Source organism: Triturus cristatus, chromosome 2_1 (assembly GCF_964204655.1).
Source record: "Triturus cristatus chromosome 2_1, aTriCri1.1, whole genome shotgun sequence".
NCBI classification, from domain to species: Eukaryota; Metazoa; Chordata; class Amphibia; order Caudata; family Salamandridae; genus Triturus; species Triturus cristatus.
The window spans coordinates 1,119,739,571-1,119,765,493 of record NC_140581.1 but is presented as its reverse complement, the minus strand read 5'-3'; the positions used below and the strand labels follow the sequence as shown (position 1 = coordinate 1,119,765,493).

Sequence of the window (25,923 nt, the reverse complement as noted above, 5' to 3'; positions counted from 1 at the left end):
ATTCAGAGTATGCAAATTGCCCTTTCTGTACTGACCAACTGGAGTGTGTGCCACAAGTGTGCATGCCCGGCTTACGCCCAGCCTTTCTCTGCTGTTTGGCCCCCATTTGTAGACAACTGAGCACTTCTAGCCATTGTACTGCTCTGAGGCTATTAAGAACCGATTCTTCCACACTGTACACCTGTGCAGTAGCAAGACTCTAGTGTCTGATGTGGGTGAAAAGAAGAATAGTTATCAAATGATCAAGTGTTGCCATTGATTTTACAATAGTGATATATTAGTGCTTGGTTTTATAAATCTTAATGTTTGTGCTATTTTTAAATATGTGAACTCATTTCGTATAGCACAAGGTTTTAAAATGAGTATCGGATGTTACCTGTGACACTTACCCACTAATAAAGAACTGGATTTTATAAATTTGTATTTATAGTATTTTAATGACAACTTTTATGGATTTTCCTGAAATAAAGATATATTGGACTGTGATTTTCCACTTACTCAGAAATTGTACCTTATTGTAACTCATGTAAAGTACTCTTGAGGGTCTCTTAAAGTTTCGAAGAGATCTCAACCTCCAGGAACTGCAGGTCAATAACATATATAACCTACCTCCAACAATGACAAATATTCAAAGAAGTAAGAAAGTGCTTTTAAGGATCACATTTTAGTGTTCTAGGAGTTGATACCTTAGTGCTCTTTCATTGTTAGGGTAGTGTTAATTCAGCCAGTTTACTTCTTTGCTAAGGTGGAGTTAAAACTCTTTAAATCTCTTTTAAATCCTACCTCAAATTTCAAGTACAGAACAAGAACAAATGGAGACATGATCAACTTATTGACTGACTATCTGCATCTAGGCCCACCCTGTGCACTCTGTCTCATAGTAGCTCTCTTTCAATTGTTTCTTCGAAGCTGGTGATACATCTTCTTCCCAAAATAGATTATTTCAATGCATAATAAGTAAAAGTAATACCCAGAACCATATCCAAACCTATAACACCGCTCATTTTCTTGGATTAAACCATACTGTGTTCCCATACGGTATCAAAAGCAAAAGTCATACTTTTCAATAAAACATTAGCCAATCACCACTGCAAATGCGTTCCCTATATCCAAGCCCCTTAACATACACAGGGAGAAACACTGCCAGTGGGATTTCTACAATACGTTCTATATCAGGCTTACAGTAATCTATTTACATGGCAAGTAAACCCCACAGGGCACCATTATGGCAAAACTAGCCAGTCTTTGCACAGGGATGACATGCCCAGAGGCCCACCAGATACCTCAGTAGCTAAGATCAATTCATGGTCTCTTCCACTGTTAGACACTTATGTGCACTCTCTATTATATGCATCACAACTTGCCCCTTGTTCAGTTGTACAAGGGATCACCTCTCACAAAGGAAGAGGAGTTTACATCTGGGCAGCTTCAGTGGCAAGTGATGATTGGAGTTATAATGTCATTGTCTGGTCTCTAGCAGGAAAGGTCAAGGTACACCACGAATATGGGATTAGCAACCGATCTGCACTCTACAAACCAGCAATCCAGGCAACAGAACAGTGCCACATCTCACTCCACCATTACTAGTTAGCTAACACTGACAAGTTATAGGAAGGACGGGCCACCATTCCAAGGGCAAGCAGGCTCACTTACCTCCCACCCTTCATTTCATTACAATACCAGTTCTAAAGTGTGAAATTATGTGATTTAATTATTTCTAAAACAGGCTCTGCCTGTCGGAATATCTTTTCCACAATCTTCCCATTCATCCTGACCCACCCTCATGAAGCAGCAACATCACCACAGTCTAATTCTACTGAGGCAGGATAGTAGGGTGACTACCTTGTGTTGCTTTGTGAATATCTTTATTTTTCCTAGACAGCATCTTATTACACATTCTCCAGCTTGTTCGGTGCACCTACACCTCAGGCCATCTATATGTCTGATTTCCGCTGGATAGGCCATGGACCTACACACTCCTTGCTAGAGGTCTAAATGTCTCCCTAGAGCTGACAATCAAGCAACACTACTCTTACCAGCAATACTGTAAAAGATGTATAGGACCTATAAGAAAAATGCACGTTTTCTGCTGGTGCTGGACAATATATACATGTTTTACTTACGATGGCATGCTTAGGACATCAATGTAATCCCCGCCTGGTGAATCCATTCCTTGAACTGGATTTCTTATCTGGGATGCCCTTCTAAGATTTTCCTTTTCTAGAACTTCGTGCAGTCTGATGATTTGCCCAGGGAGCAAAGCCAACCGGGAGGGAACGGACAGCTGGAAAAAATAAGACCATTGAATCAAGAGTTGAGTCACTGAACGGAGAGAAGTCAGTGTTTACAAGCAGTTGTATCTCACTTCCAAGATCATCCCACAGTCAGAGAGACAGCACTCCCACTTTCTCAATACATCTTTGTTCTACTTTTTCATTGTCAAAAAAATACCCTCTCTCCAGTAGAATGGCACGGAAGACATAGCCCCTGGTGCAAGCACGAAAAATTACCGATTTGACTGCTGTTGGGGCAGTAACATACAACAATTATCAGGTTCCAATAGGCACCTTTGGAGTCTGGGCCCCGGTGCACTGGATCTGCAGCATGAACGGTAGCTACACCCCAGCCTTTCTCCAAATAGGGTTATCTCAGCTTTGCAATATTGACCTCTATGGGTGGTACTTTAGAGTCGATGCTTTATGCAATTATGAATTACAGACTTGCTTGCCTCAGACTTTCAGGAATTAATTCCAATTTAAATATTGAAGCCACCATCACTGGGTGCAAATTTCCAGCCCTTAGCAGAGTCACCTCTGGAGTGTCGTAAACTGGGGCAGAGTGGAATGTTATGGAGTGGCGTAGAGTGGTGTAGAGTAGAGTTGTGTGGCGTGGAGTGGAGTGAAATGGAGTGGCATAGAGTGATAGAGTGGAGTGGTGTAAAGTGTTCTGGAGTATCATGGAGGGAGTAGAGTGGAGTACAGTTGAGTGGCGTAGAATGGAGTAGAGTGTCAGAATGGAGTTGAGTGTTGTACAGGGGAGTGGCATGGAGTGTCACTGTGTGGTGTAGAGGGTGTTGAGTGGAGTAGAGTGTTGTAGAGTAGAGTGGAGTAAAGATTGTTGTGGAGTGGCATACAGTGGAGTAGTGTAGGAGAGTTGAATGGTATAGAGTGTTGTGGAGAAGAGTGGCATAGAGTCTAGTGGCATAGGGTGTCAGATATTAGTGGATTGGCACAGAGTGGAGGAGTGGAATAGAGTGGAGTAGCGTGTCATAGAATAGAGTGGCATAGAGGGAGTTGCATAGAGCCTCATAGAGTGGAGTAGTGTGGTAGAGCGGCATATAGTGGAATAGAGTTTATTGGAGTAGCACGTCAGAGTATCGGGGAGTAGAATGTCGTAGAGTGGAGTATGGTAGAATGGACTATTGTGAAGCGGAATAAAGTACAGTGGTGGAAAGTAGATTGGCATAGAGTACATTGGCTTTGAGTAAAGTGTTGTATAGTTCATTGACGTGGAGTGCAATGACGCAGAGTAGAGTGGTGCAGAATAGATTGCAATGGCATAGAGTGGAGTGGCGTAGAGTGGAGTGGTGTAGAGTGGCGTGGCATAGAGTGGAGTGGCGTAGAGAAGATTGTTCCAGAGTAGAGTGAAGGGTTGTACAGTGGAGTGGTGCAAGGTAGAGGGGAGCGTTGCAGGGTAGAGTGCAGAAGTGTAGAGTGGCGTAAAGTGCAGTGGCATAGAGTAGAGTGGTATAGAGTGTAGTGGCATAGAGTGTATTGATGTAGAGGGCAGCAGGGTGGTGTAGCGTTGAGTGGTGCAGAGTAGAGTGCAATGGCATAGAGTGCAATGACCAGAGTAGAGTGACGGAGTAGAGTGGCATTGAATAGAGTGGCATTGATTTCAAAGGCGGAGTGTGCAGTCTTGCAGAGCAGAGTATCAGAGTGCAGTTGCTGGAGCAGAGTTTTCTATTGAAAATTTATTGAGATTTAAACTCCAGTTTATGTTATTTGTCATGATTAAAATTACTAATTTGTAATCATTAATTATTAACTTTGTTAGAAATCTTGACTAATCAACATTACTAATGAGAGAAAATTACACGTGGGAATGCATATATGTTGCTTTATTAATATGTGAACTAAATTGGTGAGCAAATTAATTAAATGAGTGTTGCAAAAGTGTTATTTGTTTCGTGTTTGTGTTTTTTAAATAACGTGTACTAATGCTTCTCTGTGTCGCAGACAGCTAGGTAATTACATACACGTAAGGGTATTAGTGGGGATTAACACTGTATAATCATTATGATGTGGTAACGTTGTTTTGTGTTTCTTTTAATTAAGATGGTCCGTTTTGGCCTAAATAAAGATGGCTGCTATTTACAGCCTGCGCTCGAGTGATTGAGATGTGACGAGAGGCCTTGCTGAACATGGTTGAAAGTCACCTGACCACAGCCTCTGTCTGAATTAAAAGTTTCCGTGAGGACAGCAGCTCCGGGCTTGCTTCCAAGTGCCCTTGGAAAAGAATAAAGCCACAATGAACTTTGATAGCGTGTGGTGGCTTCGCTATGGATCCAAGGAAGAGCCTTCATAAATGTTTCGATTGCCTAACTCGAGTTTCCTTCTTCCGTGTTTTTATTTTTGTGTTTTTCTGAGCGGAGGTTTTCTAAATGTTGCCAAGCGACATCCTTTCCTGCTCGCTCTGCTCAGCGGCTCAACGGACATTAGGAGTTTGTTTGTTACTTTATTATTGTTATTTTTCTTATAAATATTACTAGACTAGAGAGGGTCTGTAGCTTTTGAGGCCACTTCTTCCTGAACCTTTGTTCGTGAGGACCGATGCTGATCGTGAGGACGGTGACACGAGAGACTTTACTGAGAGACCTGTCCTGACCCATTTAGCTAGAATAGGTAACTATGAGAATAATGATCTTGCTATCGATTGACTTTCATTTTGAACTAATTTAGATAAACAACCATTTGTTTGAATTCCAGTGTCGGGTGGTCATTTCTTTGTCAATTATTGAGTGTCGAATGTATTTCCTATGTTTAAAATCATGACTCAGGACAATTTCTTTATGGTCGCATTGACCTCGTTTTAGATGCAGATTGGTTTAGGTTTCTCTCATATATTCAGTGTGGATAGAGTAATAGAATGAATGTCAGTGTGATGGGCCCTAGCGTATGATGAGTGTATGTGCGTGTGACTGTAGGTTTACTCTGTCCGTGGAAGTAGGGAGAATTTATATGCGCCGATCTGCAGCAGTTTCCTGGTAGCAGAGGATGGTTGGAATTGGACGCACAACAAATGACTGCATTTGAAGAGTTAAAGAGCAGAATGTGTGAAGCCCCTGCTTTGGGAATGCCAGACTATGAGAAAGAGTTTGAGTTGTACTGCAGTGAGAGAAATGGATGTGCACTTTCAGTGTTAATTCAGAAACATGGACAACTGAGAAGGCCGATTGCGTACTTCTCATCGACACTTGACCCCGTAGCTGTGTGTTTGCCAGGTTGCCTGAAAGCAGTAGCTGCTACATGCAGAAGCTTGGAACAGAGTGAGGGTATAATAATGGGATATCCTGTAAGGGTATTCGTACCTCATGATGTGGCAATTCTTTTGACGAGAAGCAGGACTCAGTATATGTCACACAGTCGGTTGACTAAATGTGAGAAAATTATTCTGGGAGCATCAAATGTGACTCTTGAGAGATGTGTGAATGTGAATCCAGCAACTTTGTTGCCAGATGCTGACAATGTGAATGTGGGAGATTATGTTGAACATGATTGTTTGGATGTACTTGACTACTGTACAAAACCTAGACCAGACATAAGAGATTTGCCACTGCCTGAGAGTGATTGTGTTGTTTGTGGATGGATCATGTCTGAGAACTGATGATGGTGTGCTGAAAGCAGCATATGCGGTGTGCAAGGTTTCAGAGGTTATGGAAGCTTCGTCTTTGAAAGGAGTAAGATCTGCTCAAGTGGCTGAATTGGTGGCATTGACAAAAGCTTGCAAGATTGGGAAAAATTTGACAGTGACTGTAATGACTGATAGTCAGTATGGATTTGGAGTCGCTCATGATTTTGGCCAGCTTTGGCTTCAGAGAGGTTTCTTGACGTCGAGTGGGACTCCAATAAAGAATGCTGAAGTGATTGGAAAATTGCTTGAGGCGATACAGCTGCCTAAAGAGCTAGCAGTTGTGAAGTGTGCAGCTCATGGACAAGGAGATGATTTTGTTACTCTTTGTAATCGTTTTGCCAATGACATAGCACAGTATTGTGCAAAGAACAATAATTCGATTAACAGGGGACGAGAAAAGGAAATGTCTTTTTGTTCTGTGATGTTTACTAATGTCCTAGAAACGTGGGATGAAGTGAAACAGTTGCAGGGTAAGGCAGGAGATGAGGAAATGAGAGATTGGATCAAGGCAGGTTGTGCCCCAAGAGAGACAGATCATGTTTGGATCTATAGAGATGGAAGACCAGTCATGCCAAATAGCATGCTGTCAACAATGGCAAGGATGTATCATGGCCAGGGACATCTGGGGAGGGACGCAATGATTAGGTCATTCAAGCAAACCTGGTATAATGCAAAGTTCAGGCTTATTGCAGAAAGCATCTGTCAAAGATGTTTGATTTGTCAGCAGTTCAATACTGGAAAGAAAACAGTGGTGAGTCTAGGAACAATAGGCAGAGAAAGAGGTCCTTTTACTAGAATGCAAATAGATTTCATTGAAATGCCTCAAGTGAACAGATTGAGGTATGTTCTAGTGGTAGTCTGTTTGTTCTCAAGATGGGTGGAGGCCTATCCGACTAGGAGAAATGATGGAATAACAGTTGCAAAATTACTGTTAAGAGAGTTGATTCCTAGGTACGGGTTCCCAGTGACAATTGAGTCAGACAGAGGTGGACACTTCTACAATGAGCTCATGGGATTAATTTGTGAAGCATTGAGCATACAGCAGAAGCTACATTGTGCATATAGGCCAGAGGCTTCTGGCGTTGTTGAGCAGATGAATGGCACAATAAAAAACCGTATTGGTAAGATGTGTTTAGCCACTGGAATGAAATGGCCTGATGTCTTGCCTCTGGTGCTTATGACTATTAGGTCTACTCCAGATAGAACCACAGGGTTGAGTCCACATGAAATATTAATGGGACGTGCAATGAGACATGCATTCGTGCCTGTCAATAAGTTGATGACAATAACTGATGACATGATTTTGGATTACTGTAAAGGCCTGGCTGACGCAGTTCATTCTGTGATTCACCAGGTTGGAGAAGATGCTACCACACTTGAGAAGAAGCAAGCTCATGATCTGAGTCCAGGGGACTGGGTGAGGATTAAGGTGCACAGGAGAAGAAATTGCTTGGTTCCAAGGTGGGGAAGGCCAAGACAAGTTATTCTGACTACGACAACTGCAGTAAAGTGTGCTGGTGTGAAGAACTGGGTTCATGCAAGTCATACTCTAAGAGTTCCAAATCCAAAGGATGGAACTGGAAAGGAGTATTTTGAAGAGTCAGATTCCAGTGATGACGAAGACATTGAAACAGTGAGAAGGAAAAAGAATCCTGAAAGGGGGGAAGGAGAAAGAGAGTCAGGTGATTCTTTTTTCTTACCAGAAGAAGTTTCAAGAGCTTCAAGAGAAACATTGAGAGTCTCAGAGGAGAGATCAGATTCTGTAAGAGTGCCTGAAGTTCCAACGAACAGTGGAGAAGAAAGAGGAGAAGAGAGCAATTCCACATGGACTACACCTGAGTCAAATGAGGAGGTTGAAAATCCACTTGAGATAACACCTGAAGAAGCAGGGTCAGTAGAAGATAGAGAGGGACAGATTGTGGAAGACCCCCGAGGAGGTGTAGGGAATATTCCTGATAAGCTAGGTGAAGGGACAAGTAGACAGCAAGAAGATTGCGTGTCGGAGACCCGAGGAGGGACAGAATTAGGGAAATCTCAATCGGTGGTGGAAAAGACTGTGGAGCAAAAGAAAATTGTTCATGGACAAGAGGCAAATGAAACAGAATCAGATGAGAGTGAGAATGAGAAATCAGAGGGTCGAGTTCTGAGAAAGAGAACTTGGATCGAAGAAAGGAATAATAAAGAAGTGAGACCAAAAAGGAGTGTAAGAGGAGATCTTTGGCCTAACAGGATAAAGAGGCTAAGGTACAGACTGACACGAGCAAGTGCAAGTTCAAGTTCATCAAAAGCTGAACAAGTGAACGAGGTGTCCAGTCAGAATCAAGCAAAAGGTGAAAAACAAAAAGTCTCAAGAGAACCGGAAGAGATCAAGAGAATCAGAAAACCTAACCAGAAGTATAGGTCACCGGAATGGACGTACGAGGCACTGTCTGAAGGTGAAGAGGCAGAAAGTCAAGGAAATCCAGAGGGGACCGTACGAGAAGTGGTTGAGGAGAAAACTGTTGGAATCCTGAAAGTTATCCTGACTGACATTGGAGAAGAGTCGGATGCACAGGATGTTGTTGAAGATCTGATACAATTTGATGTTGCTGAAGAAGAAGTGAAAAGTGATGAAAATCCGAATTGAGTGAACAAAAGGAGTCACTAGAAGAAAAGTGAAAAGTAGAAAATCTAAATTAGCTGTTTTGAAATAATCTAGAGTTCTAGAAACTTAGTAGTGGAGTAGAAGAGGCTAAGTCAAAAGACACTGTCAAAGTAGTGAAATGGCTAACACAGAGAATAATCAACGTAGATGTGCCTTCTTGAAAAGATGGTGTAGAATGTGCTGCTGCTGTACTGGATTATTAATGCTATTATGGGGTGTACTAGCTTTACTAGTTACCTTTAGGGTTACAATAGACACTTTTGGAATACATGCTGAGAATATAACTAACATAGAGAAGAGTTCACAAAAAGTAGTTCCAACTAGAATTAGTAACATTTACATACATAAAGATAGGTCAATTAATGATTTTTCTAGCAATGTTTTTTCAAAGTTGTTGTATGAATACGTAAAGACAATGGAAGTTAGGGATTGCTACGTTTGCATGCAGTTACCTGCATCCGTTTCAGAAGGTGTTACTTATCATCATTTACCAGCTACGTATGGGATTTCATGTAGTGTGCTAAGTAGTGTTTTTTATTTGTTAGGGAAAATAGATTGTGAGATGTCTAACAAAGATAACATTTTTGGGCAATTGCCTATGAATAAGAAGCTGTATCCAGCTAAAGAAGCTAACATTTTTGGTGAGATTTTTATTGAGAAAGAAGAATTAACCTTAGATTACATTTTTAGAAACAATTTAACTTGCAGTTTGAAAGAAGAGGAGAAGGCTTTCCTAGACATGGTAGAGGAAAGGAGAATGAGCATGCATGAAAAGGAAGCGAAATATAAAGTGAGTGAGACAATATGGGACATTGAGATGGGAAAGGAGTTGAAGAATGGGGCCAGTCCAACTTTGGCTTTAGATGCACCACAGAAGGGTAAACTATGCATTACCAGAAAGAGATCCCAATATGATAATTATTTTGTTGGGACTAGTGAGTGTCATGATACATACTTTATTGCAACAGGATGGGGTTTTAAAGGTGGTGAAGATCCAGTTTTCCCGGGAGTGTATTATATTTGTGGGAACAGGGCTTATTACAGGTTGCCTGACCATTGGTATGGCACGTGTTATGTTGGCCTGGTCTTTCCAAAGATTTTTCATATAGATAAGATAGAAGATGTAGAACACATTAATCTACTATCACGTTTTAAGAGAGAAACTTGGTCAGAAATTGTAGGTGATATATTTGGAGCTTTAATTCCAGCAGTGGGAATTTCTTTAAATGCATATGGAATTCGAAAACTGTCAACAGTGGTGGATCGCTTATCGACAAGTACCGCTGGAGGGTTTCTTTTGGTAAATACGGAGATGATTGCCGTACGTGCCATGTCTATGCAAAATCGACTTGCCCTTGATATTCTATTGGCCAAGGAGGGTGGAGTCTGTGGAATGCTGAAAGTTCAACATTGTTGCAATTACATTCCTGATGAAAGCAAAGATCTAAAGGTCTATATCAAAAATATTACTGATTTGCATGAAGAATTAGTACCACTGGAAGCTGAAAGTATCTGGACTAAAATGGCTAATAAGCTACTTGCTGTTAAGGGTTTTATTGTTGAGATAGGTAGTACCATTATTGGTAAAATATTATTTCCTTTGACGTGTGTGATTGTTGCTTTATTGATGCTTAGATTAGGGTGTTTGTGTTGTAAAAACAGGGGAGGGAAAAAGAGAATAATTAGAGGAAATACTGCAAAGAAACAAAAGAGGTCAAAGAGAGACCCACAAGAAATAGAATTAGAAGAATTGAGGGAGAGTGTTTATTTGGAGTCGAAGAGGGATGATGAAAGAGAATCTGGTGTTTAATGTTGTGTCACAAAAGACATTTTCGATTTCTCCTAAAAATTGGGACTACATTTTTTTTTTGGGTTGGTTTTTGTGGTGATATATATCACCAAAGGGGGATTGCTGGAGCAGAGTTTTCTATTGAAAATTTATTGAGATTTAAACTCCAGTTTATGTTATTTGTCATGATTAAAATTACTAATTTGTAATCATTAATTATTAACTTTGTTAGAAGTCTTGACTAATCAACATTACTAATGAGAGAAAATTACACGTGGGAATGCATATATGTTGCTTTATTAATATGTGAACTAAATTGGTGAGCAAATTAATTAAAGGAGTGTTGCAAAAGTGTTATTTGTTTCGTGTTTGTGTTTTTTAAATAACGTGTACTAATGCTTCTCTGTGTCGCAGACAGCTAGGTAATTACATACACGTAAGGGTATTAGTGGGGATTAACACTGTATAATCATTATGATGTGGTAACGTTGTTTTGTGTTTCTTTTAATTAAGATGGTCCGTTTTGGCCTAAACAAAGATGGCTGCTATTTACAGCCTGCGCTCGAGTGATTGAGATGTGACGAGAGGCCTTGCTGAACATGGTTGAAAGTCACCTGACCACAGCCTCTGTCTGAATTAAAAGTTTCCGTGAGGACAGCAGCTCCGGGCTTGCTTCCAAGTGCCCTTGGAAAAGAATAAAGCCACAATGAACTTTGATAGCGTGTGGTGGCTTCGCTATGGATCCAAGGAAGAGCATTCATAAATGTTTCGATTGCCTAACTCGAGTTTCCTTCTTCCGTGTTTTTATTTTTGTGTTTTTCTGAGCGGAGGTTTTCTAAATGTTGCCAAGCGACATCCTTTCCTGCTCGCTCTGCTCAGCGGCTCAACGGACATTCGGAGTTTGTTTGTTACTTTATTATTGTTATTTTTCTTATAAATATTACTAGACTAGAGAGGGTCTGTAGCTTTTGAGGCCACTTCTTCCTGAACCTTTGTTCGTGAGGACCGATGCTGATCGTGAGGACAGTGACACGAGAGACTTTACTGAGAGACCTGTCCTGACCCATTTAGCTAGAATAGGTAACTATGAGAATAATGATCTTGCTATCGATTGACTTTCATTTTGAACTAATTTAGATAAACAACCATTTGTTTGAATTCCAGTGTCGGGTGGTCATTTCTTTGTCAATTATTGAGTGTCGAATGTATTTCCTATGTTTAAAATCATGACTCAGGACAATTTCTTTATGGTCGCATTGACCTCGTTTTAGATGCAGATTGGTTTAGGTTTCTCTCATATATTCAGTGTGGATAGAGTAATAGAATGAATGTCAGTGTGATGGGCCCTAGCGTATGATGAGTGTATGTGCGTGCGACTGTAGGTTTACTCTGTCCGTGGAAGTAGGGAGAATTTATATGCGCCGATCTGCAGCACAGTGACGTAGAGTGCATTGACATACAGTAGAGTGGTGCAGAGTACAGTGGTGCAGTGGCATCGAATGCAGTGGTGCCTGGAAGAGTAGGGCAGAATGTACTGGCATAGAGTAAAGTGGTGCAGAGTAGAGGAGGGAGGCATAGAGTGAAGTGGCGTAAAGTGCACTGTCATAGAATTCAGTAGGGCACAGTAGAATAGAGTATCATAGAGTATGCTGGTGCGGAATGTTGAGGCATTGAGTATGGTGACATAGAGTGCACTGGCATAGAGTGCAGTAGAGTGGCATTGAGCAGAGTGGTGCAGAGTAGAGTGCAGTAGCACAGAGAAGAGTGGCATAGAGTCCAGTGGCAGAGGGTGCACTGTTACAGTGCAGATTGGCGTAGAGTGGGGTTGAGTGAACTGGTTTTGAGTAAAGTGGTGTGGAGTGCATTGGCATAGAGTGCAGTGGCCTAGAGTGCAGCAACTTATAGAGTACAGTGGTGTATAGTGCAGTGAGGAGAAGTGGCATGGTTCTATGACACAATATCGATACCAAAAATATTGTGATATAGAAATATTGTGTCAAAAATATTAAGCACAAAAATATAGTTTTCCTATACATATAGGGGCCGATTCCGATCCGGGTCGGAAAGCACTCCGACCGAGTCAGATCCGGAGTGTTTTCTGACCGAGCCGGACCCCTACAGTCTGACCGAGCGAGTACGATGCGCTCGTATGCTGTCGGACTCGGTTTGGTCGGACTCCCATAGAAGTCAATGGGAGCCAGTTGTACAACGCGTACATGCGCTCCCACTGACTGAATGGGCACGTCTCAAACAAGTGCGCCCCCTACAGTGGGTACCCGTCGGTGCCATCCACACCGTACATGCCTGTGTTGGCGAGACCCATAGGTCTCCCCCTGTGTGTGGCTGGGGGTGTCTGGGGGTCCGACGCTGACCCCCGAAGTCCGACTCCGGGAGCTTTTGCAAACCAGTCACTCCGGCTCGCACAAGCTGTCCGACGCGTGCATCGTACTGGCTCGGTCGTGAATCGCATCCATTGCACGCCACGGTTAGCTTACGACCGAGACGTAAGGAGCGGTTCAGACCTGGAAAAGACTCGGTTGGTGAATTTCATGTAGTTCGCATCATACAGGCTCGCTCATACAGCTGTACGAGTCGGCCGGAAAATACGCGTACGGCTCCTAGTTTTTCCGGCCGGATCGCATTCGGTGCACTTCTGACCCGGATCGGAATCCGCCCCATAATGGTAAGTTAAAAAATATCGGGCAAAAATTTTTTTTTCACCAATACAGAAAAATATATACAAACATATCATTTTTACTATATATGTAGATTTAATACACCTTAAATATTTTAACCCCTTCGCTGCCAGGCCTTTTCCCCCTCCTGTGCCACGCCCTTTTTTGGCTATTTGGGGTAGTGCGCGCTGAGGCCCCTGTAACTTTTTGACCACATAAGGTATCCACACCAAATTTGCGTCCTTTTCTTCCAACATCATGGGGATTCTGAAGGTACTCAGGGTTTGTGGATTCCCCTGGAGGGGCCACAGAAATGAGCCAAAATACAGCAAAATGTAGTTTTTTTTTGGAAAAATGGGAAAAACGGGCTGCAAATGAAAGCATCTGGGTTTTTCCCTGCAAATGTTATCAAAAAAGGGTTTGTGGGGCTGAAATCACCATTTTCCCAGCTTTTAGGGGATACCAAACTTTTGTCAGAAACCCAACATCTTTTACACAGTTTTGGCATTTTTCTGCGACATAGCCTATTTTTGCTATTTTTTTCGACATCCTTCCAGTTAATGGTAGAAATGGGTACAAAAGCAATAATGGATCCTGGAAAGCTATACATTTTAGAGAAGTAGACAAAATTCTGAATTCAGCAAGGGGTCATTTGTATAGATCCATCAAGGTTTCTTTATAGAAACTAACAGTTAAATATAGGATAAATTGAAAATTTGTTGAAAAAAAAAGCCTTTTGTGTCAACGTTTTCACCTGTAACTTCTTCTAATTATGACAGCTCTTTGAAAGCAATATACCGTTACATCCGCTGGACATTACTGGTTGTGGGGGTATATGGGACTTGTAGGTTCACCAAGAACCCGACGAACCCAGAGCCAAAAACTGAGCAGCAACTTGCAATGGTTTTTTATTATGTAACGGGTATATAGTAATTATTCTGTAAAAATGTGTACATGGAAAAATCGCTATGAAAGACACCTATGTATTTCTGAAATGGGAACAAAATATAGAGTTTAGAAACAGTAGATATTTGCACATTTCCGAAATTGGGAATACTCATACTAGCATGAGAATTATCAGTCATTTTTTAGAATGACTTCTTTTTTACACAATGTCTTTCATTTGGAAGGCAGAAATGCAATGAACGTCAATAGGTAATAACAGTTCCTTTACAAATCTGAATTACCCTAAATCTCCCGATAAAAATGGTACCTCACTTGTAGGGGTAGGCATAGTGCCCACGACAGGAAATGGCTCAAAATCCAACGTGAACACACCATGCAAAATTACTCTTTTTTAGCAAAGTGCCTAGCTGTAGTTTTTTAACCCTAGCTCTGCCGGCACCTAGGGAAACCTAGCAAACCTATACATTTTTGAAAACTAGACACCCAGAGGAATCCAGGATGGGGTAACTTGACTGCCTCCCACCAGGTTCTGTTACCCAGAATCCCTTGCAAACCTAAACAATTGCCCAAAAAAACACATTTTCCCCACATTTCTCTGGTGGAAAGTTCTGGAATCTACGTGGATCCACAAATTTCCACCCACCCCGCGTTCCCCAAAGTCTTCCGAGAAAAAATTTACCTCACTTGTGTGGGTCAGCCTAGTGCCCGCAACAGGAAATGGCACAAAACGTAACGTGGACACACCTCAATTTCGTAGCGAAAAATTACCCTTTTTTGGCAAAGTGCCTAGCTGTAGTTTTTGAACCATAGCTCTGCCGGCACCTAGGGAAACCTAGCAAACCTATACATTTTTGAAAGCAAGACACCCAGGGGAATCCAGGATGGGGTGACTTGACTGCCTCCCACCAGGTTCTGTTACCCAGAACCCCTTGCAAACCTAAAACATTGCCCAAAAAAACAAATTTTCCCCACATTTCTCTGGTGGAAAGTTCTGGAATCTGCGCGGATCCACAAATTTCCACCCACCCCGCGCTCCTCAAAGTCTTCCGAGAAGAATGGTACCTCACTTGTGTGGGTTGGCCTAGTGCCCGCGACAGGAAATGGCGCAAAACGTAACGTGGACACACCTCAGTTTCACAGCGAAAAATGACCCTTTTTTGGCAAAGTGCCTAGCTGTAGTTTTTGAACCATAGCTCTGCCTGCACCTAGGGAAACCTAGCAAACCTATACATTTTTGAAAACTAGACACCCAGGGGAATCCAGGATGGGGTGACTTGACTGCCTCCCACCAGGTTCTGTTACCCAGAATCCCTTGTAAACCTAAAAAATTGCCAAAAAAACACATTTTCTCCACATTTCTCTGGTAGAAAGTTCTGGAATCTGTGTGGATCCACAAATTTCCACCCACCCCGCATTCCCCAAAGTCTTCCGAGAAAAATGGTACCTCACTTGTGTGGGTCGGCCTAGTGCTCGCGACAGGAAATGGTGCAAAACGCAACGTGGACACACCTCAATTTCGCTGTGAAAAATTACCCTTTTTTGGCAAAGTGCCTAGCTGTAGTTTTTTAACCATAGCTCTGCCGGCACCTAGGGAAACCTAGCAAACCTATACATTTTTGAAAATTAGACACCCAGGGGAATCCAGGATGGGGTGACTTGACTGCCTCCCACCAGGTTCTGCTACCCAGATTCCCTTGCAAACCTAAAAAATTGCCAAAACAAACATGTTTTCCTAACATTTCTGTGGTGGAAAGTTCTGGAATCTGCGTGGATCCACAAATTTCCACCCATCCCGTATTCCCCAAAGTCTTTCGAGAAAAATGGTACCTCACTTGTGTGGGTCGGCCTAGTGCCCGCGACAGGAAACGGTGCAAAACGCATCGTGGACACACCTCAATTTCGCAGTGAAGTGCCTAGCTGTAGTTTTTTAACCCTAGCTCTGCTGGAACATAGGGAAACCTACCAAACCCACACATTTCTGAAAACTAGACACCCGGGGGATTCCAGGGAGGTTTGGCTTGCGTGGATCCCCCAACGTTTCCTTACCCAGAATGCCCTGGAAACCTCAAATTTAGCGTTTTGAGGTGGGCAATTTTCATGTCGCCATAATACGTTTTGGGCCGTTGCCTGTCGCGGGTATTTGGGCCTCCCACACAAGTGAGGTACCATTTTTCTCGGAAGACTTTGGGGAATGCGGGGTGGGTGGAATTTTGTGGACCCATGCAGATTCCAGAACTTTCCACCTCAGAAATGTGAGGAAAATGTGTTATTTTGGACACATTTTTAGGTTTGCAATGGATTCTGGGTAACAGAACCTGGTGAGAGCCAGTCAAGTCACCCCATCCTGGATTCCCCTCGGTGTCTAGTTTTAAAAAGTGTACAGGTTTGCTAGGTTTGCCTATGTGCCAACAGCGCTAGGGCCCAAAATCCAAAGGTATGCACATTGCTAAAAAAAAGTCGGAGCCCAGTGGGCTTTCTGCCGCCCTGGCGGGGAATCAGGTAAAGGGGGTTTCAACCCGATATGCCCCTGAAGGGGCATAAAGACTATGGCTATTTTTTTATGGAGGTGGGGGCATTGGTAAGACCATTTTGGGCAGTCCCCACCCCCACGCATATAAAAAAAGCCTGCGTACTCGCAGGAGCCACTGCCCCCATCTGCCCTCCCAGGGGGGCAGAAAAACTGGAATTTCTCTGGGGGTGGGGTGGGGGTATTGTCATCCCCATTCTGGGGAGCCCCTACCCCTACACTAATAAAACCAAAAAATCCATGGTTTCTAGTGGGCTTTCTGCGCCCTCCAGGGGGGGCCAGATTGGGGGCTACAGCTCCCATCTGCCTCCTGGGGGGCAGAAAGACTGTCACTTTTGTGGGGGGGAGGCTGGGGCATTGGCGTGCCCGTTTCGGGCAGCCCACACCCTAAAAACAATTGCGCAAAAAAAAATCCCTGGTCGATAGTGGGCTTTCTGCCCCTCTGGGTGGGGCAGATTTGGGGCTACTGCAGAAAGGCTGTAATGGTGGCAGGGGTGGGGGAATTTGCATGGCCGTTTCGGGCAGCCTCCACCCTAAATAAAATCCTTCACCCTAAATAAAATTGCGCGAAAGAAATCCCTGGCGTCAAGTGGGCTTTCCACCCCCCCCCCCGAGGGGGCAGATTAGGGGCCAATGCCCCATCTGCCCCCCAGGGGGGGGCAGAAAGGCTGTAATGGTGGCGGGTGGGTGGGTGCATTGGCGTGCCCGTTTCGGGCAGCCCCCACCCTAAAAAAAAACTAAAAACAAATCCCTGGTGTTTAGTGGGCTTTTTATGCCCCCCTTAAGGGGCAGATTAGGGGCCATTGCCCCATCTGCCCCCCGGGGGGGCAGAAAGACTGTAATAATTGGGGGGTGGGGTGGGGGCATGGGCCTGCCGGTTTTGGGCAGCCCCCACCCCTATTTTTTTTTTTTTTTAATTCCCTGGTGTCTAGTGGGCTTTTTGTCCCCCAGGGGGGCAGATGGGGGCTACTGCCCCATCTTCCCCCCAGGGGGGGCAAAAAGACTCAATGATGCAAAAGTCATATGGGGGAGCAAAGGCCCTTGCCCAAGGGGACGCTCCCCCCTCCCTGGTGTCTAGTGGGTAGATCCCTGCTTGGGGATCGCCCTCCTGTGGCGATCCCCAAGCAGGGATCCACTGGGGATGGGTACCATTGGAAAGGGGAGAATCTCCCCTTTCCAACGATACCTCTCCCGTCTTTCTACGTGCTCAGGGGGCAGAGATAGCCCCCTGAGCACGTAGAAAGTGAAACTGAAATGAGCCTCTTGGCTCATTTCAGTTTCAGTTTCAGTGTAATGACGTCGGCGCGACGTATGTGCGGATCGTCATTACACGGAAAGCGAGGGGGGGCCTCGGGAGCTGGGGAAGCTCTTCCCCAGCTCCCGAGGCTATTTTTAAGTAAAGGGAATCCCTCTGGTACCCACACCAGAGGGATTCCCAAGGGAATACCTCATGACGAGCTGGACTCGTCATGGGCATTCAAGGGGTTAACATATAACATACATTGTAAATTTAAATGTATATAAAGATTTAACAAGTTAAACAAGGTGAGTATGTTAATATACACGTATAATTTAAAACAATTTAAAAAAATGTTAAATTTGAACTCATATTATAATATTATTTTCTTATATTTACCAATATAACTATAGTTATTTATATTTATCTTCCTTTGGCTCCTTTCGCTGGCATGGCTCTCTTTCAGCTGTGTGTTACCCCGCGAACGAGCGTGGCCGCCATGAATTTCCAAACACTTCCCTGAAGGAAACAATAGGTCGCACTCTGGCTTCGGTTTTCAAATCTTTTGATGTTTTATTTTCACAGGTTTCAAGTACTCTTGGAACAAACAAACCAATGCGTTTCGGTCTCCACTGAGACCTTGCTCACGGTAACGCCCATTTGAAAATCACATTTTTTTACTTTTTGGTAAGCTGCATCATTTCCTGTGTCTCAATTATAGGGCATTATGGGATTTGTAGTACAGTATTACTAAGGCGCAAAATTAAATATATATATTTTTTTTAAATACATTCAAATTAATTATAAAAATGAAAATGAAACTAAAACAAACCTCATCCTCACACTAAAACCGTTTTTTAGTGTTAATCGGTACAGATTGAATCTCTGGTAAATTGGATCCATATTCTATTTTTATATTACATTTTTTATACTTTTCTGTTTCATAAATTTTTGGTTTGGTTTTTAATTGTTTGTATCTATACCTCAAGTGGACATATATTTTGGCATCTCAATTAATATAACAATTCTCCAAACATTTAATACTCCTCGAGTGGAGAGTGATTTCTTGAGTTTTTTGGAAAAACCCAACGTTACGTCACAATTCATTACATAAATTATTGATAATGATACCAACATAGCGGATGAGGCTAAAGGCTTATGTGACTATGTACAAAAAAATTAATACAAAGGTGAAAATTAAATGATAAATGGTTAAAATTATAGTTTGTATCACTATAAAGCGAGAGGCTCAAGATATGGTCATAAATTAAGTCGCATTCTTTTAGCAATCATTTTACAAATGTGTGTAGAGTTCCTCACTCTGGTTTAGACCATACGGGGTGAGAGACCGTAAGTTCAGAATATGACGGGATTCTTTTTGTCTCAATTTTCTCTCCCTGTCACCACCTCTTTCCTGCTTCTTTACCATTTCAATGCCATAGAAATTTAACAATTTCCAATTGCTGTTGTGGTTTGTTTCCATATGCTTGGTAACCGCGTTACTTCTGTCTTTATGTATGGTCGTTCTTACATGTTCAAGTATACGTTTTTTTAGTTCGCATATGGTGCTTCCTACATATCTTAGTAAGCAAGGGCATTCAATAACATAAACAACATACTGACTTTTACACGTAATAAGTTCTTGTATGTTCCAGGTTTTTCTCTCCGCCATTTGTATATCTTGAGTATTTTTAGCAATTTGGCAAATTTTGCAGTTATGACATTTCTTAAAACCTTTGCTTTGGAGCCATGATTTGCTTTTCTCCTTGCGAAAATGGCTGTGTGTTAAACGATCCTTTAGGTTTGTCGCTCGTCTGTACGTTATACTTGGCGTGTTGCCCATGATTTTTCTGACTGTAGTATCTAATTGTAAGATCTTCCAATTTCTTTAAGATATCCTTAATTTGTTTTGATTCTTTAGGTTCTGATTTTGATGTTTCCCCTTCATTTGTTGGTTTTATTTGCAATAGGTCTTTTCTATTTGCTTGGTTTGCATTTTACCAGCCTTTTTTGATTTGTGTTTTTGGATATCCTCTTTTTTCAAATCTTTTTGATGTTAAGGCGCTGTGTTTTAGCCACTCTCTATTTTCTGAGCAGATTCTTCGTAATCTTAAAAATTCTCCATAGGGAATGTTTTGGAACAGGCACTGTTGGTGAAAGCTGCTTGCGTATAAAGTAGCCTTTGTTGCTGTGATCTTTCTATGCAATGTTGTGTGTATTTGATTTTCTGAGATATAAATGTCAGTATCCAGAAAGGTTACTCTTGTCTTGCTCAATTCATATGTGAACTTGACATTTGCCGGTGTCTTGTTGAGGATTGCAAAATATTCCTTGAACTCTTGATCTGACCCATCCCAGATGATCAAAAGGTCATCAATGAAGCGTAACCACAAAATTATCCTGTTTAGGAATTTGTCATTGTCGGATTGCCATGCCTATTTTTGCTCCCACCAGTCCATCGTGAGGCAAGCATAGCTTGAGCTGAAAGAAAAGCCCATTGCGGAGCCTTTTGTTTGGCTAAATATCTCCTCTCCAAAATAAAATACATTTTGTGTAAGGCACATTCTGATCATTTCCTCCAACATGATGTTATGTTGAGTATAGTGGATGTTCCTTTCTTTTAAAAAGAATTTGCAGGCTGAAATACCAATCTCATCGTCTATATTTGTGTACAACGACACAACGTCCATCGTTATCAATTTGTAGGATGCTTGCAATGGAGTGCCATTCAGGTGTCTCAACATGTCACTTGTATCCTTGATGTATGAACTTAACTTGGAAACAAAAGGTAAGAGAAAGTAATCGATGTAATTGGCCATTGGTTCAAGTAAAGATCCATTAGCTGATACTATAGGTCTCCCTGGTGGTCTAGTGCGATTTTTATGAATCTTTGGGAGGAAGTACATTGTAGCTGTAATTGGGTGTTGGACAGTTAGATATTTTCATTCATCTTGATCTATCAATTTCAAATCCACCCATTCCTTCAGTTTTTTTTATCCAAAATCATCTTCTTCTTTTGTGTAGGATTGGTTTGTAGTCTTTTGTACTAGGCTATGTCATTTAGTCGTTCAAATGCCACATTCACATAATCTTGTTTGTCCCAAATAATGATATTTGCACCTTTATCTGCTATTTTTATTTAAATTTTCTCATCTTTAGTTAGATACACTAATGCTTTCCGTTCTTCGATATTCAAGTTGTCCACATATCTTTGTCTTTTTTTTAATTTGTAGATGTCTTGTATAATGGCTTTATGGAAAACATCTATTCTATTGCCATGTCATAACTGCAAAGTTTGCCAAATTTCTAAAAATACTTAAGATATACAAATGGCGGATGGAAAAACCTGGAACATACAAGAACTTATTACATGTAAAAGTCAGTATGTTGTTTATGTAATTGAATGCCCTTGCCTACTAAGATATGTAGGAAGCACCATATGCGAACTTAAAAAACATATACTTGAACATGTAAGAGAGATCATAAAGACAGAAATAATGCGGTTGCCAAGCATATGGAAACAAACCACACAGAAATTGGAAATTGTTAAATTTCTATGGCATTGACACGGTAAAGAAGCAGGAAAGAGGTGGTGACAGGGAGAGAAAATTGAGACAAAAAGAATCCCGTCATATTCTGAACTTACGGTCTCTCACCCCGTATGGTCTAAACCAGAGTGAGGAACTCTACACACATTTGTAAAATGATTGCTAAAAGAATGCGACTTAATTTATGACCATATCTTGAGCCTCTCGCTTTATAGTGATACAAACTATAATTTTAACCATTTATCATTTAATTTTCACCTTTGTATTTTTTTTTTGTACATAGTCACATTAGTCTTCAGCCTCATCCGCTATGTTGGTATCGTTATCAATAATGTATGTAATGAATTGTGACATAACGTTGGGTTTTCCCAAAAACTCAAAAAATCACTCTCCACTCGAGGAGTATTAAATGTTTGGAGAATTATTATACAAATTGAGATGACAAATTATATGTCCACTTCAGGTATAGATACGAATAATTAAAAACCAAACCAAAAATTTATGAAACAGAAAAGTATAAAAAATGTAATATAAAAATAGAATATGGATCCAGTTTACCAGAGATTCAATGTGTACCTATTAACACTAAAAAACGGTTTTAGTGAAGATAAGGTTTGTTTTAGTTTCATTTTCGTTTTTATAATTAATTTGAATTTATTTAAAAAAAAAATTCTTTAATTAATTTTGAGCCTGAGTAATACTGTACTACACATCCCATAATGCCATATAATTGAGACACAGGAAATGATGCAACATACCAAAAAGTTAAAAACATGTGATTTTCATATGGGCGTTACCGTGAGCAAGGTCTCAGTGGAGATATACACACACATATTTCCGTACACAAAAAAATAAGTACAACAAATAAACCACATAAATAAGTAAAATATTGCCAATATAATTGTATATAAAAATATATACAAATATCTTTATTACATACCTTTTTATCTATAAAAACTAAAACTAAATGCACAAACACATAATATATATTTATATAATATCAAAAAAGCTTTATAAATAATAAATATACTATTCCCACTTCAATGTACCCAACAGTAGACAAAGCTTTAAACTCAGTAGGGGTAAAATTTAGTATTCCCATTCCAGTCTGTGCAACTGTAGGGAAAGCATTAGACTTAGAAGGGGAAAATTGTATGATTCCCACTCCAGTCAGTGCAACAGCAAAGAGAGTTCACTTCAAACAAATACAATTTTAACAACTCTATTAAAAAACAAAAAATATAATTATTTACATTTAAGAATGATATATCTACACATTTTAAGAAAGGTTAAACAAATGACTTATATATTACAATGTTTAATAATTATTATCTATTAAAACAAATTAATTTCATTAAAATCCCACACTATACTCTCACAATCATAACAGCCATCATATAAACTAATTGAAATTAAAAAGCTTAACACAATTAACATATAACAATGAATAGCACAATCTATAATAAATTAACAAATAATTTTAAATGTATTATGACAATGTCACAATTTACATAATTATCAGCAAAATAATTACTATTAACATAATTAATTTAATTAATGTATTTCCCGCCCTGTATCATCATAACCCACATCTAAAACTTAGCATAAAAAATACATTAATTACACAATTTATATAATCAATTATATAATTAATAATTACAAATTAATTATAATTAATTTACTTCCCACCCTGTACCTCTACAAACACCACAACTAGCATCTAAAACTTAACTCATAAAATAAATTTCACAATGTACATAATCATCAATTATATCATAATTACAAATTATTAATTAACTACAATTACTTCCCACACTGTACCCTACAAACTCCACAACCCATTACGACACAAAAAATTACAATTAATTACATTTAATAAAATTACATTTAAAAACTAAAAATTCACAACCTATATTAAAAAACATTAACAATTCTACAAAGAATTTATAACATATATAATTAAAACATACTAAAATACATACAAATAATTTTTTTAAGATGTTTACTATATTTTTGTAAATTATATTAACATAGCTATTTTATAAAATCGATATTCTTGTCAAAGATATTCCTGCATCACAATATTTGTGGATCACGATATTAAAAACTCTATATTTCTGCATCTCGATATTTTTTACTCTATATGTTGTCCGAACACCGAGTGGCATAGAGAGAAATGAAGCAAAGTGGAATAAAGTGGCGTAGAGTAGATTGTTTCAGAGTAGAGTGAAGTGGCATATAACAGAGTGTGGTAGAGTGCAGTGTCTGAGAGTACAGTGGTGCAGAGTAGATTACAGTGGCTTAGAGTGGATTGCCTTAAAGTGCAGTGGTGAAGAGTGTAGTGGTGCACAGTAGAGTAGTGTGGGGTAAAGTTTATTGGTATAGAGTACAGTGGTGTACAGTAGGGAGGCATCGAGTTATGTGACATAGAGTGGAGTGATGTAGAGGAAAGTGCAGTCATATGGAGTGGAGTGGAGCAAAGTACAATGCAGTGTCATGAAATGGTCAGAGTAGTGTAGAGTGGGGTAAAGTGGAGTATGCATGGTGTGGAAGCACACTGTCAATACAGACAACACATTTTCAATTGAAATGCCCATTATATTTGCACATACATATATTTTTACTAAAATAATTATTCTGTGCACAAATTATAGTGTGTGTAAATGTTATCATCTAGTGTATTGATTTGTTTTGGTCTTATTAAAATATTGTTTCCACCACACTTCAGAATTGCCCAAAATAATTCTTCGTTTGTGCTTTCCATGTTCCAATATTTTGGCACAGTTCATTTACAGACATTTAGATTTAGTTCTATGCTAGAAAATAAAATAACATTGTACAGCACATCCTGAATAGCCAGCTAGAAAGAAATAGCATCCTACAGACTGTCTCACATGAGTACCCAGCAGCACATAAATCCCCTTACTTTGAAGTCCGAGAAAGAAAAGTAAAAGCCCCCTGGAAGACAGATTCTGACATTTGACCTATGTCTTTGAATGCACATCAAATGTAACAAGATAAGAGCAAGAGTTAAAAGGCCTGTTTCCATAAATTCAGTACTGATGGAAGAATACAGTAAACAGGGGTTGGGCGAGGAAAGGGACGCACTGAAGATGGACAGTTTAAAACAAATAAAGCCAGCACATAGAAAGCAAGCACATTTGAGTTACAAACTACAAAGCCAGCAGTAAGCAAAGGGCAGAATGTATTTGCAGGGAAGGTTTCTGAATGTCCATAAGATGTTGTTGGCACACTAGAAAACTCAGCTGTCTAGTAGGCTGTCTAGTCGAATTCGACCTAAAGAAGGAATATGTGTTGATGACTGATTTAATGTTCATGATCTGTTCCATCACTTTTACTTACATTTATGTAGTTGGTTGTGTTATCTTTGAACTATACTTTAGATTATTAGTTTTATGGTGTTTTTTTGTGGTTTAAAAGTGGACAAATAGTACTCCTTACTTTTTAGGCTTGACTGTACAAATTATACTTGCAATATTCACAATTCAAATCCTTTTATAATGTGGAATTTCTGGAGTTTTTCTAATGAGAAAGAGGCGTGCGGGTGTCACGCTTCATGAAAGGAGTTTTGCTCTTATGCCAAACTAATATTGCATATGATGTTCTCAGTGGCACACTGTTACAAAATAATCTACTCTGCATGTGAATCATTAAAGCCAAGCAATGTGAAACTAATACCAGCAAATTTCAGTTGTTTCGTTATCATTCATTCTTCCCATTACAAAGACGTACTGCATTGAACCCCTGTGCCTACTAACAAAATGTTAACACTGGCCATGAAAAAGCTTGTTCCTCCGATCACTACAGACCATACAGCATGCTGCAGCCAGACTCTTCCTGGACCTTGCTAGATGAAGCCACATCAACCACTACGGTCGCAAAACAATCGCGCATAGAAGTGCGACTCGCTATTAGGAAGGGATGAACTTGGCATGCCCCCTTCCTAATGGCGAGTCGCAAACCCTATTTTACAAGTCATTAATAGTTTACTGACTTGCAAAATAGGGTTTGTACATTGCACAAATCTATTTAGCGGTTGCAAACGGGCCGATTTCCCGTTTGCGACTGCTAAATACAATCGTGCATCTGGCCCTTAATGTGCCCTTAATGTGCATGTGTTTATGTTTATCATGTTTTACTTGGTTCCTTTGTCTGTGCATACAGAAACATAATTCATCCTGAAGAATACTGTGGATGTATACAACCCTGATGGGTCACTTTGCGGGCAAAACCCCAATAAAATAGTTGTGAAAAAAAAAAATAAGGCATTGGGCCATATTATGAGTTGGGCGGTCCGATGGACCGCCAAACTCACTGTGACGGTGCGACTAATGCTATGCTGGTGTTCCGACCACCCTATTACAAGTTGGACCGCCATGGGACCGCTGCTACAGCCATGGATCCGCGATCCCTGGTGGTCTTGCAGTTGTCTTGAGGCCGCAACATGCGTGGCGGGGCCGCTGCTACCCTGCCAAACATATTAGGAGTTTCCCCCCCGCCTCATTTTTCACAGTGGGGAGCACGCCTTGAAAAGTTTGGCGGTGAGGAAACAAAGGGGGCCTTGTGCTTGGTGATACATGCAGGGGGTCACATGGTATGCCCATCTGTTCATCCCCAGTTCCTGCAGGGCATGGACTTGATAGTATATGCCCTGCAGAAACTT

At 40.7% G+C, this 25,923-nt stretch overlaps 1 protein-coding gene across 1 annotated transcript in view; it reads right to left on the bottom strand.

The window, feature by feature from the left end:
* The window catches only part of STAP1 (signal transducing adaptor family member 1), a 414,195-nt gene that overhangs the window by 159,301 nt on the left and 228,971 nt on the right, over positions 1–25,923 (bottom strand). Inside the window, exon 5 of the mRNA XM_085636512.1 lies at positions 2,124–2,284. Within this exon, the coding sequence (XP_085492638.1) occupies positions 2,124–2,284 (161 nt within the window). The remainder of the gene's footprint in view (positions 1–2,123; positions 2,285–25,923) is intronic.